Consider the following 14,492-nt stretch of genomic DNA (forward strand, 5'->3'; position numbering starts at 1 on the left):
ATCTTAAGCATTCAGACAAGGAGGAACAGTTGTTATGGAATACCATACACTCATTTTATGAGATTTTATGTGACTTCCTCAGCTCCCTTCTCTGGAAGGAGTAACTTGTCTATTTTTACAGGATGCTTCTTGTGTAGCACTTTTATTAATAGTGACCACCATGGAGAAAATACCTAATCAACTTCATCCTAGGTGGAACATATCAGGGCAGCCAAATCTCCCCAATATCTTATTACAAATCTCACTTTCCCTCTCTTTTTTTTTTAACTATCCCATGCAACTCATACTTTTTTCATGATTTCAGTAGCTATTTTTCCTTAAACTGTTGGAGGGTGTATTCTGAGTATAAAATATTTATGGGAAGTTAAGATGGTTCTGTAAACAGAGGTGTTTCCACAAATGCTGAAGAACAAAACAAAATTACTATATTCAAATACATGGCAACATACATAATTCCAGGAGCTTTAGATGTAAATAGCTTTGTAGTAGCCAATTAGGTAATGGACAGCTACAAAACAACATAGCAAGATTTTAAATTTGCCAAGAGTGGTTTGCCATGAGTGGTTTATTATTCCCTTTGTTATTAAGGATGATTTTTTTCAGTTTCCCAGGCTGGTCTACACTCATACAATTCTTGCTGATCTCCCTGATTAATATAACTTTTTCCAAGTCAGCCAAGTTGCCTCTCTGTTTTTCCAGATGCGTTTTCTTACCAGACAATGGGGCCTTTTTTGTGAACTATGTAATAGCTTCTGCTTTCATCGGAAATGCCATGGATTTGCTGCGCATCCCTGGCTTGCTTATGTACATGATTCGGCTTTGTCTTGCCCGTTCAGCCGCTGAACGCAGGAATGTCAAAAGGGTAAGTAAGTCAGGTAAGGAAGGGAAGAGCAATGCATCCGAAGGCTGAGCTAAGTGTAAAGTGGTTGTCACTGAAAACAACCAACAGAAAATCTTCACTGTTTTTTTTTTTTTTTCATGTGCTGAGAGGAATTCTGTTTTCTTTTTTAGCATCAAGCTTATGAATTCCAGTTTGGAGCTGCTTATGCCTGGATGATGTGTGTTTTCACTGTGGTTATGACTTACAGCATCACGTGCCCCATCATTGTTCCCTTTGGTAGGTATTATCACATCCCCTTGGCTTTCTTGTAGCTAGTAGCATATTGACAAGTAGGTGTATGAATAGCCACATTCGTCTTCATCATGGATCATTAATGAAATTTTGGATCTGGGTTATCTCTTCAGTTGCTTTCTCTGAGTAGAATTTGCTTATCTAGTAAGAACCAGTAGAGAGAGAGATTGCTGTGGGAATTGATTCAGTATCGCAAGGATGAGGCTTCTTAACTCTGTCTGGAGCAGAGTGTGCCAAGAAAGCAAGGTGGATAGCCCCATCCCTTCTTGTGACCTGCAAGATATTGTGATCTGGAACTTCAGGAGGGTCTCTGGGGGTGGAGGGGTTGTAAAAGGGCAATCTGAGGAAGTGGCATCATAATAATGTGTGATTGGGGAGGGGAGTTCCATGTTTTTAATCTAATTGTTATATTTATACAATGGTAATCTGTTTCGAGTTGGTTTTAATCGCAGTGGAAATAAAATAAAGAAAATGCATTGATTTCTTCTACCTTCTAAAGAATAACTAATACATTATTTTCTCTCCTCTTTCAGGTCTGATGTATATGTTACTGAAGCACTTGGTGGACAGATACAACCTCTATTATGCTTACCTACCAGCCAAGTTGGACAAGAAGATTCATTCAGGGGCTGTGAATCAGGTGGTGGCAGCACCCATTCTATGCCTCTTTTGGCTCCTTTTCTTCTCTACCGTGCGCACAGGTGAGACAAATTTACAGGGACTAGATTTTGTGGGGTTTAGGTTTTTATGTCCACCATGGTTTCTAACCCACATAGTACAAGCAACATGGTGAGCAGCTATACCAGCAGTGTAAATAGAGCCACCTTCTGATCTTCACAAAGAGCAATTGAAGGAGCAAATTGATTCCATTATTTAGTGTCTTCTTTCACCTGGTGTCTTTTAAATATCTTCGATCAACTTGCAGCAGACAGCTTGAACTACAAGTTGTAATACAGGTATCCTTCAGAGGGTCAGAAATGACTGGGCTGAGAAAGGCAGTGCTACATTTTGGAATTGGGACATCTAAAGAAACGAGGATGAGAAGAGGAATTATCTGAACTCAAACATTATTGTAGCATGTTAGTGCAAATCATAGGCTCAATTGATTTATCCTCAATCAAGCCAACATGGCAATTGGGTTAGGACAAATCTTCTCCAAAGAATTAGGGATCCATAAGTTACCATATTTACCATTTGAGAAACAATTATTTTTATTTTCCCCATATTTTCTAGGTCTATGTCCCAGGTTATCTTCAGATGTTGTTAGGTCCCAATGGTGCTCAGAGTGTCTTCAGCCATGTCCTGGAGTTTTCCTCTGTTATAGAATCTAATGTTTGAAATTTTGCAAAATAAAAGCAAAAGTAGAAAACAGAGAAGGTTCAACTGCAGCTATTGCTGATATTCCTTCATCCTTTTCTCTTGGAATGTTACCACCACTTTGTTCCAGTTATACTGAGCTTTAGGAGATGAAATAAAACAATTATTTAGGATTGCTTTCTGCCCATACAGTATCACTTCTGATAATATTAAAAGCCAACATAGAACATAGAATAACAGAATTGAAAGAGACCTTGGAGGTCATCTAGTCCAATTCCCTGCGCAAGCAGGAGAGTCTAAATCAGGGGTAGTCAACCTTGGCTCTTTTATGACTCGTGGACTTCAACTCCCAGAATTGATAAAAGAGCCAAGGTTGACTACCCCTGGACTAAACCATTTCAGACAAGTTGTTTCTCTGCTTGATTAGTTTCCATCCATTGGTTCTTTTCTTGCCTTCTGGTGCTTTGGTAAATAGTTTGCCCCTTTCATCTTTGTAACATCCCCATAGTTCCTGCATTGTTAATGGAGTCCTCTGCAGGTTTGCTGTAGAATTGCTATTAGATTTTGTGGATTACAAAAGATAATTTTGGGGGAGAGGGGAGGGATTTCATGGCTTATTGAGTGATAGGAGTTTATGAACAAGAGAAACAGGAATGCCTAACTGAAATGAAATGTACTTCCTGTAGCAGGGAACAGCAAATTTCCCCTAATGTTTAGGCCATACCTGCTATGAGAGAGGGTTGAAGTAAAGTCATTAGAAGGGCAAATCAGATTTGTGTTGGATAGCTTGACTGTTGTTATCTGCTTTCTATAGGATTCTTGGCTCTCACGTCCATGTTTACTTTCGTGGTTCTTGTCATCACTATTGTGATCTGCCTATGTCATGTCTGCTTTGGACACTTCAAATACCTCAGTGCTCACAATTATAAGGTAACACATACTAAATACTAAAATATGTTCAGGGGAGGGATTTGAAATCAAGGAAGATGTGTGAAATGCCTCAACTTTGTACGCAATTTTTTTATTTTTGAATTCCATGTTTGTTTTTATGGTCCGTTCTGTTAGTCTCCCAGAATTATTTGCTTAAGATATAAATAAAGGAGAGAAGCATGTCTTGTACACCTTCTACCTTGTACTTTCACTGAAGTTCAGAGGGAAAAAATGTAGGCTTGCAGTTTTCTGTTTTTGCCATCTTTATGCCCAGCTGGAAAAGTACTAGACGTCCTGTCCCTGCTGTTTGCACTTGCTAGAAAAAGAGAAAAGCTTGCTGTTTCCACTGGGAAATTAAGAGTCTTTCCATGTATAGCCTAGAAGGTGCACTTCTGAGGCTTCTTACCGGGCAGGAAGGAAAAACAGTGATGGGTTAGCTGTGCATGTGAAGACTGAACAATCCCTGTAGAGAATAATTTTGGCACATGAACCTTCTACATGATTCTTTCATTATAGCAGCATGCAGGAAGAAAGTAGAAAGAATGAATGCTAAATAGTCCAAAGTAGATGGCGGGAGATAGAGTGGAAAGAGATTTTTTCTATTTATTATATCAATTTATATAGTCATCCATCTTGCACTCTGGGCAATGAATATAGAATTAAAAAAGCAACATAGCAACAAGCGAAAAACACACTCACAATAATAGGGCAACCATAAAATCCTGGCACCTGAGGACACTCTCACCCAACTCATATAAAGGCAGTCACATGTATCCAATCTGCAGACTACAGACTTGAGGAATGAGAACTGGGGTTGCTGTTGTTTCATGGCACACTGTTGTCTTCCAGATTGACCACACAGAGGCAGATGCTGTGGATGGAAGAGAGAATGGGCGGCCTGCTGCCAGTCAACCTCCGGCCCCTAAATCAGCTGTGAGTCTCCAGCTCCTCCGCTTGCCATCTGCCTCGCCAGATGTTCTGTGTCCTCTTATGTCTGACTTTGGGGAGGAGGGAGAAGCATTTACAGATTACCTTTCAGGTTCCCCCCTGGTTGGCTACACACAGGCAGCATCAAAGGAGCATGGGCAGGAAACAGGCTTTATTACTGGCCCTGTCTGAAATGATGGACCTGCACACCTCAGTTTTTGCCCCCATCCCAGTGCTGTTGTTCACTTTCGGGCCTTTGTCTCTCAGCTGGACAGTGAAACTAGACTGGTCAGTGCCCCCCCTTCCTCTTTCGCTTTGTGGCTCTAACACATTGGCATGTGCTCTTAAGTGCTGCAGAAAGAACTGAGGCCATCATTTCCCAGGGCAAAGGGGTTTTAAGCGGAATGAGAATATGGATTCTTTAGAGGCTTTGTGGTTTGCCCTTTCCCTGAGCCCCGGGATGCCTGAATTATCCAGAACAAAAACTGCTCTGGAAATGTGAAGGGTTGCAGTCATGCCATGCAGAGTATTATGTATATACTCTAATGTGGCTCCCAGAAGCTTAGAAAAATCTTCCAAATAACAGCTTTATTTTATATAACTTGAAGTAGATTGGTTGAAGTAGACTAAACATAAGGAAAATATGAGAGAGGAGATTACTTAACTGTGATCATTGCCATCATCATCCATTTTATCATAGTATTTGTTTTGTAAAATCTTCCATGCTATCCAGAACCCCAGGTGCACTCTAGTAAATATACAGAGCTTCTGTACTTGTCAGTTTCCCAGTTCTAAAAGCAAAGAAAAAACAGCTTTTGCATCATACTTTGTCTTGAAAAGTGTCCCGTTAGTCCTATTAACTGCCAGAGGACAAGGATGCTTCTCTCTCTTTGCTGTGGCCTGTTGAGAGTGAGAGGCATGAAGTCTCACTGCCAAGGAACTAGGAGATGTTGCAGAAGCGGATCAAACCATGGCAAGTGAAGCAAGCTTTGAATGGCTGCCACAATATCAAAGTGTGGGGATGTTCCTGCTTTTGATGAAGGTTCCTTCACAAAGATTTCTGAATGAGCAGAAATTACTTCCATAGGAAATACTTCCTATTTTGGTGGCTTTTTCTTTGATTTGCTTTTTTTAAAAAAAGGACCAAAAGCAAAAAGGCGCTATACAGAAGCATAAGGCAAGAAAACTTTGGAGCAAGCCGGGTTGTCATGTAGCTATTTCTTACTACTGGATGTCTCGGAAGAGAATATGTGACCTTCCAGATGTCAGTTGAACTACAGTTCCCAGCATCTTTATATTTTGCAATGCTGGGGGGGCATTGTAGTTCAGCCATACCTGGAGAGCCATAAGATTCCTCAGCCTTGAGTTATGGTCATTTTTAAAGAAAAGTGAGGTCATCCTTAATGAGAAGTCAAGTGTGACATCTCAGGCACAATTGGAAACATCATCTAGTATTTATACCATAAGCTCTGGTGTCGTATAGTTCTTCTTCCCCCCCCCTCCCTGCCCATGTTAAAGAAAACAATTATGTAGGTTCTTTTTGATGCCAGCATGATTGCTCTCAAGCTTCCATCCGCATGGCACAGCCATCATAGTTTGCTTCCAGGTTTCCCATCCAGGCAGAAAGCTAACGGGTCCTTCCCTCTTCCCCTTTCTGTCCACTCCACAGAAATATATTGCCCAGGTGCTACAGGATTCTCCACCAGACGGTGACATGGCTGAGTCTGAAGAACAGGGCTCCCAGGACGAGGATCTCATCAACCCCAATGGCATTAATGACACAGATTTCCAATCATGTGAGGACAGCCTGATAGAAAATGAAGTCCATCATTAGGGATTGTGGGAAAGCACGAGGGGGCAGGGGAGTCCTGAGAGTTGACATGGCTGCTGTGTGTTGTACGTATATGTATGAGTGAATGAGCAATAGAGGGAAATTCCAAGCAAGGGGAAGAAGAGCAGCACATGCTCAGCACCAACCATCACCACCTCTCATTCACTTGGCTGTTGCATTATTGCTCATTCCAGGGTGGGGTGAAACCATTTGACCTCCATTCTCTGTCTTTCCTATCATTCCTCCTTCTCCCTCTTCCCCTTCTCTGCCTCCTCCTCACGTCCCATCGAGGGTAGGAGCAGAAAGTCTCTGATAAGTTACCTGCCATTCCCGCTTTCTGAAGCCCTACAAGTCCAAGATGGAGTCAAAGGGATGACTTTGCTACTTCATGGTGTCAAGGAGAGGAACTGAAGCAAGGACATCAGAAGCCTGGGTGTTTCTAATGGCAAGAATCTATTCTGGCAGAGACTTCATCCTGCCCTGGACTGCTACCCTCCTCTAGAACTCTCTAGTCTGAGACACTAATAATGAATTAGGTTCCAATGAGGACTGAGCTTTAATCAAGGTACTGAATTTCTAAGCTAAGAATATGGGTGGCTTTGAACCTGGCAGGAACCAGTGGTTCCAGCCAAGCGGAGCTGTTTTTAATTGTGTATAAATTTCCTACTTGCTTGTGCATCAGCAAGCATCTTATCTCAGATGCCCAAGATGCAACCCCATGATAACCTTGGTCTTGGTCACTTGTTCTCTCCAAGGCTGGCTTGTAAATAAGCTATCAAGAGCAAGAGGGATTGAATGGAAGAGGCCTTCTGCTGCCATGAACACTACCCAATGAAGGCTGCAATTGGAGAATGTTGTCTAACATCAGGTATCCATGAACAACTGCTAGTAACCCCTGTAGCTCCCAGAGGGGAAGTGCCTGTTTCAGGGTGAGAAAAGGTACAAGGGATTTGCCAGGAGAGGGTTCAGCAGGATAAGCAGCCCCTCCAAGTATCTATTCCAGGGGTAGTCAACATTCCTTAGCTGGCTCAGGAATTCTGGGGGTTGAAGTCCACAAGTCATAAAAGAGCCAAGTTTGACTGCCCCTGATCTATTCCCACATTGCTTGCACCCTGAATGTGAAGCAAGGCACTGTGATTTATTTGGGTTCTGCAACAACTTTGCACATTTGTTTTACCTTCAAAATTGACTAAAACCCTGCTCTCTTGTCCTAATTTCCCAGACGGGAGAGGAAGAGAAGGGGTTGGTTTTCTAAATCTGTAACTGGAAAAGGTTTCCACTGAATCCCCAGGATTGTAAGGTTTCCCAGCTCATCCATTTGCACCTCAGACCCTTCTTGCATGAGGCTGCCTGTGTATTCCATAAGAGGCAGCTCAGCTGCTTTACCAATCCCACAGCCTTGCATGGAACTCTTAAGGAGCCGCCTTACGACTCAAGGGTTGCCATCTCTTGACCTGCTTCCCAGGTGGGAATTCAGCTGCTGGGCCTTTTCCTTCAAAAGTGGTCTTTCTGAGGGGCACTTTAAATAAATCTGTTTAGAGTGGAGATGAGGCAAAGGGAGATGAGAATTTCACCTAGAGACCCTGCTTTTTCAGATGGATTTTATGGGGAGGCAAAGAAGCTGTTGTTTCCCCCCCTTTCACCTCTGGACTGCCTGGCATGTTGGATAAGGTAAAAAAAAAAAAAAAACCAACTCTCTTGAGCTAAATCCCTTTTCTGAAGGAAACCTAGACAGAAGGATGTACTTTGCTGCTAAGCGGTCTTAATGTTTTGCCTTCTGTCCTCTGCACAACTCTGCTCTTTGCCTGCCGGAATCAGTACTTGAGAAATGCTGCCACTGTTGCCTAGAAGCAGAGGCCCTATCCATTTTTACCATGGAAGTGGGTGTAAATTAACTCCCATTGTTCTTTTAGCCAGAACGGCCTGAAGATTTTTAGGGAGGTGAGATAGCCAGGTGGAAATGAGAGTATGGAGACTTGCCACTTGGTAAATCAGGGTTCTCAAGCACAAGTACTGAAGATTAGGCTTAGTCAAAATTGCGTAAGTTGCTGATGATCAAGAATCCAACTAAGAAGCCCCTTGAGCCTCCTGAGTGGGAGATAGAGCTGGACTTTCCATTTCCCTTAAAGGAGGAGAGATGAAGGTTTGAAGAACCCTTTTCACCCCTTGGAAGCTGGACCATAGCTTGTGGTGAGGTTTCTTTTTCTGGAGCTATCCTAGGTGGTGATAGGGAGGAGTAGAGGAGCATGAGCGCCTCTCCTCCTTCCGATGCTGTCATAGCCCCTTTGTGCAACAGCCACTCTGCTGCTGAAATTGCACATGGACTTTTATTTTAAACGTTCCCGGATGTCTCTTCAATGCTGTCTAGAAATAGTATGTGTTCCATGCCAGAGTTTCCTGTCCTGGTCCCTCGGCACCATATTCCTCAAAGCCCAGTCACCAAGGCTGTGTCTACATCAGCCCCACAGCTTCCATTTGGGTACATGGAGATAGATCTGACATCTGTGTATATACAGCTGCAGCGCGAGACTGGCTTCTGCTAGTGGGTGCAGATCATTGGGTGCAGATCATTGGTGTCCTCCTCCTGCAGGGAGCTCTGTTCTAACTGGCACTTTGTCTGTGTAGAGATGTGTATAAATACCCTGTACATATTTGTGTAAAAAAGGAGAGAAAAAAGAGGAACTTATCATATTTCCACTATGTTTGTGTGTGTGTGTGTGTATATATATACATATACTATCTAAAAGTGGGTCGGAGGGAAGACACAAGATTGACCACTGTTTGAAAAACAGCAGGCAACAACAAGGTTAGGATGTATGGGGATTATTTATTTTATTTATATGTTGCCCATTAACTCTGGATGGCACTTAATTTAATGAGGGAGAAGCACTTTTATGTGAGGAGACCATTGGGAATTGCATTTCCCTCCATAACTGCCATCGTAATACTGATTCAACACTGAGAAGAAGAAGAATCTCACTATGAGGTGAGATCATCAAGCTCTCTAGTGCGATACTAAACATTTCTTGAATGTTTTTTTGCAAACGTTTTCATACAATTGGAAAGAGAAAAAGTGGCTAGCAGTGCATTTCCTAAAAAAAAAAGAATGCCAGTAGCATTCTCATAAATGAAATGTAGTCAAATGTACTCAAACTAACCCACGTCTTATATTTTGCCTCTGTAGACAACATATCCTGATATATATTTTCTGCAATTTAAAATACAAAGAAACAAAGGGGGAAATCCTTGACAAAAATGCTCTTTTTCATAGCGTGATGGAGTGATGGGCATGGAAGCAAAACTATTTGCTAATACAAAGTAAATACAGAATGTTTTCCAAGCATGGCTTTGAGGTTCTATCTGCTTTCTCTAAAATGTTCACCATCAAGCCTATAGTAATGTTTTGGAGAAAAGAAAAGCATCTGTCTAAAGGCCATATCCCCAAACATTTGCCCTTCCTACAGCAGCTGAAAGCTAACGTAGATCTCTTATTACTTGACAATTATGTAAATCCCAGCTTGGGACAAAACCAATACAGGCAAAATAGCCTCTTGACTTGAAAGTATGGTTAAGGGAGGCAAGTTTTTTATGGGCTAAAAGGCTCTGGACCTCTGCCAGCTACTATATGAACACAACACTCTTTTGATGCTTTACCACTGCTGTCACTTGCTGCCTAATGATGCTGCCAACTGAATCTGAATGAGATGGCAGTGAAATGAATTCATCTTTACTGGAAGCAAAAACATCGAAAAAGAAGTTCTCAGGATGAAAAGACAGCTGCGCTGGACAGGTGGGAGATTGCATGCCATTCTATTCTAAGATAAACACAAAGCAAGATTAAGGAGCAAAAATAACACAAGTTTATGGCTAGAGAAAACTTATTCCAATTTTCCCATATAAACTCAGATGCAAAAAAAGGGTTTTTTAATTCCATTCTTCACAACAAGATAGGCACTGAAGAATTGCTCCCCTTTTTATCCCAAAGTCCCAAGATTTTCTCTTCATGTATTCTGACTTGCAAGAGAAGCCATCAAGGAGAGCTGCCTCCATCTTTTGTTGCTGAAGCCCTGATGAGAACCAAAGTTGGAACAAGTGATAATCTAGCCATTATAGCATTTGAGGCATTCTCACCTCTTGTTGTCAGCAAGATGGGTTAATGGCTCTGTTCTCCCCAAGAGACGAGCAGTATATTTTAAATACCAGATATAGAGAGCAGAGGAAATCAGCTGTTGCCCTGTATTCATGATGGTGAGCTACCTATGTATGACTAGCCATAAGAGGATACAAAAAGCCAGAGTTAGAGGTACCATATCTGGACTGCTAAACTCAGGACAACCATTAATGCTGCCAATATTTTAAGTTTTCTACCCCTCTTTGCTGCCATCTAATGGTCATCTGGATTTTTTTAGCCCAGACATAATATCCCTAATTTAAATGGGACATAGCCCCTGTGCTTATATTTTTAGCAGATGTTTTTGGAGATTATTCAGAAAGTTGAGCAATACTAAATACAAAGTGTCATAATACAACTTGTTTGCCTGCATACCTCTTACAGATGCTTATGCTGGCATGGAGTTCTGATATGTGTTTTCAAGGTCCCAATTTAGACTACATCCCAACTACATGAAATCTGCCCTTTACAGGCGTGTTCAGTGTATCTTGAGTTCATGATCCAATTGTGGGTAGCCAGAGACCCGTTCTTGCCGACAGAGGGAGCCCGAGAGTTACAAGCTGATGTGGGTTAGTGTTATACGGCGGAGGTTTCGAGCCCGTTTGTTTTTTATTGGCCGAATCGGAGCTTGCTGTGTTGCTCAAAGGAGGCTTGGTTCTTCAATCGCCGTCTGAGGCGATAATAACTTCCAAGAGAACAGCCTGAAACTTTTTAAGATTTCGCTCCCCCTGAAGCGCTTCAAAGTCCTAAAAAAGTGAGAGAAACCAGGCCTTATCGCAGTGCCGACGTTATTAGAAGAAACAAAAGCACAAATCTGGTCCCGGAACTCCAGCTTTGCCCGCCCCGTTTTCTCTGGGTGTGGCAGCAGCCCGCTGGACTGCCGCAGTCAACATAGCTGAAGCCTGACTCAAAGCCGGGCCGAGATTCCCGAGAAGGCTCCTGGGCTACTCCCTCGCAGAGAAGACTCTTACATTCGGAGCTGCGCTTGGATGGGTGACCCCGCCGCCTTCTCCTTGAACCCACTGACCGTCCGGGAAACCGCAAAATGCGAAGAGGCGAATCTCACGCGCACAAGTTTTACTTTGCTGAGTTTAAATCCACTCTAGCCGCATTAATAGCGTCCCAAGACACTGCGATACGAACCGCCGTCAACCTAACAGCTGAATAATTGTTAATAATGATTAATTACGGAATGTTAATGAGTTAATTATCACAACTCATTATGTCATTATATTATCCCACTGTCCTTCTAATGAACACCAAATATTGTCCACTCTGCTTCCCCCCCCCAGCAAAAAGACATTCTCAAATCTGTACGAGACACTTAAAGAAACAAAAACTGTGAGAGATGCAGCTACAACGCTAGCATTAAAAAAGGTGGTAATTGTTATACCATGAGAAAATAACTTCATATTTTGGTGGTGACTAAAATAAACTTAAAAAGAAAAAAAATGGGAAAAACTAGTTTAAAAAAAGATTTATATACTACCTATGTAATGTCAATATAGAATTGATGTTTCACATATCCTTAAGTCTATTAAATCTAGATCACATTGATAAATATCATTTCATCTTCATACATTAGGATATAAAGATTTTCAAAAGTAGATAATAGATTCATGAGGTATCAAAGAGTCTAACCCAGTGGTGGCAAACCCATGGCATGCATGTGGCCGGATTCATCCCAGCACCCATGCACTTGCTGGCCTCTGTGTACGGGGGCTGATAGTGCAAGGTCTCTGCCTCACCCTGCGACAATGGCACCCCCACCTTGCCTTGCCTTACCCTGCAGGACCAGCCTCCTGCCCAATGCCCCACCCGCCAGAGACCCCCTGGATCTCCCCCAACCCTGCCCAGCCCCCACAGGTGACCCTCCCCAGGAGCAACATCAGGGTTGGCCATGTCCACCCAGCGGCCATGACCACTATAGCCACGCCCACCCGGCACCTGGTGATACATAAGTGGGTTTTGGGTTGACGTTTGGGCACTTGGTCTCTAAAAGGTTCGCCATCACTGGTCTAACCACTTTCCGTTCACACAAGATTATTCTCTTTATTAAGGGTCCAAAGATCTAAATGCCAGATTGTGTGGCTACAAAGCCTTTTCTCCAATTTCACATGAAACAATGGAATTGTGATGTTTTGGAATCCTTTGGTCATTCGCATTGACTTGACCTCAATATACTTCTGTATAAGCCTAGCATTGTCAGTGAACTTTATTTTCAAAGGAAGTCATATTTTTAGATACGCACTGTTGCTGTTAAAAGTATGTTGGCTCCAACAATGGAGGTTTTTAAATAGAGATTGGACATTTGTTTGAAATGATATAGGGTTTCCTGCTTGAGCAGGGGGTTGGGCTAGAAGACCTTCAAGGTGCCTCCCAACTGTTATTCTGTTAAGAAACAATATATTCATACAGCATATTCACATATGAAGTAATGATTTGTTTGTTGATCCAGAATTAAGGACTAATGCTGAATATAAAATCCAGTTGGGCAGATCTGCAACCACCTCCCTTCAGCCAGCCAGGTCTCAGGGATACATGCCAAGTCTGTCAACTCATCCATAATTAAATCATGAACAAGACTAATGCATGTACTTTCATGGTGTTTCTATAATCTCCATATCACATGTATATGGGTGGCGTTTTGTGATACTATCAGCGGTTCTAGCTTGATTAAAAGCAGTTGGATTTTGAAGCACATAGTTCTGAAAATAAGTGACTGTCATGTCTGATTTGCTATTTTTGTAATTTATGTACTTTACCTTGAGTGTTTTTTGATGCACCCTGTTGGCCCAAATATGGAAGAAAGAAATCTTTCTTTTTCTTTTTCTTTTTCTTTTGCCTGTATCAGCTCAATCTAGAGCCATCCACAGGCAGCGGTCACCAACTGTGGATGGCTCTAGATCAGTGGTTCTCAACCTGTGGGTCGGGACCCCATTTGGGGTCGAACGACCATTTCACGGGGATCGCCAAACAAGGCTGTCCGCCATTTTTTTCCCCTTTTCTTTGACCACGCCCCTGGCACCCGGTGATGTATAAGTGGTTGGGGGTCACCACAACATGGGGAACTGTATTATAGGGTCGCGGCATTAGAAAGGTTGAGAACCACTGCTCTAGATTGAGCTGATACAGGCAAAGAAAAAGAAAGAAAAAGAAAGAAAGATTTCTTTCTCCCATATTTGGGCCAACAGGATGCATCAAAAACCACTCAAGGTAAATCTCCTCCCCTTGTCTCTTCCCTCCCTGATACAGCTGACAAAGTGAGAAAGAGCCTGTGGCTTTGAGGTTAACACACCTGCCTAACATGTAAGCAGTCCAGGTTCGAATCTCAGAAGGGTATGTTTGGCTGAAGAAAGCTAAGAAGCTCGAAATAGCTATTCCATCCTTAGCAATCCAAAAAAAAGTATATAATTTATGTACTGAATATATTTTAAGGGCTTAAGCTTTAGGTGAGTTTAAACAAACAGGGAGGTAGAGTTTCCAAGCCAATCTCACTCAGCTACATTCCTTGGAGTTTATTGTCCTAATCATGTAACTAAGCAGCTCTTCTCATCACCCTTGGATATGTAAAATGACTGTCCACAGACAGGCCACCTCTGCAAGCACTAGCTTTCCATGACTGATAAAGCAGGCTTCCTTTAATTTTTTTTTCAATCCACTGAAGATATACATATAAACATTTGGTACATGCAATAGCAATAATACCTACATAATTTTCAAATTCTCCTGAGGTGAGAACAATAGAAAAGCAAGGGGACTAGTGTAGTCATCCCCTAAAAAGGTAAAAGGTAAAGTCTCCTTTGAACCAAACTAATCTGGTGACTTTATGGACATATCTATCAGTTTTCTTGGCCTTAGTACACTTCTACATTCTTCTAGGTTTCTTTTTAACCATCCAATCTATGGCATAGCCCTAGCATTCATTTTCTCCCATGCAAATACTTGTATTTGCTTATTATCTCTGCTTAGTTTCAGTCCAGACAAAATCAGTCAAGTGTTGCATTTGCTTATGTTAATAAGCAGGAACAAGGAACATAACTAAAATTTTGCATTCCAATAAGAGCCAAAATAGGTAGAAAAGAATAGAAAACTTGAGACTCTCCCTTGGGCCACATTGGATCATATACTTTGTATATCTGGAGCAGTGTCCTATATCAAAGGATAATGATATACGTGTCCTT

General features: G+C 42.1%; 1 protein-coding gene across 4 annotated transcripts in view; it reads left to right on the forward strand.

Annotated features, from left to right (window-relative positions):
- Positions 1-8,837, forward strand: part of TMEM63B (transmembrane protein 63B) — a 99,911-nt gene extending 91,074 nt beyond the window's left edge. For 3 of the 4 annotated variants that reach the window (XM_039347015.1, XM_039347018.1, XM_039347016.1), the window contains 6 exons: positions 700-862; positions 1,012-1,117; positions 1,666-1,833; positions 3,264-3,379; positions 4,229-4,312; positions 5,976-8,837. In XM_039347015.1, the coding sequence (XP_039202949.1) occupies positions 700-862; positions 1,012-1,117; positions 1,666-1,833; positions 3,264-3,379; positions 4,229-4,312; positions 5,976-6,140 (802 nt within the window). In that variant the 3' untranslated portion in view covers positions 6,141-8,837. The remainder of the gene's footprint in view (positions 1-699; positions 863-1,011; positions 1,118-1,665; positions 1,834-3,263; positions 3,380-4,228; positions 4,313-5,975) is intronic. The other variant, XM_039347017.1, reaches the window with a different exon arrangement.
- Positions 8,838-14,492: the final 5,655 nt, after the last annotated feature.

Source organism: Crotalus tigris, unplaced genomic scaffold (assembly GCF_016545835.1).
Source record: "Crotalus tigris isolate CLP2741 ecotype Arizona unplaced genomic scaffold, ASM1654583v1 scf7180000018048.2368360, whole genome shotgun sequence".
NCBI lineage: Eukaryota > Metazoa > Chordata > Lepidosauria > Squamata > Viperidae > Crotalus > Crotalus tigris.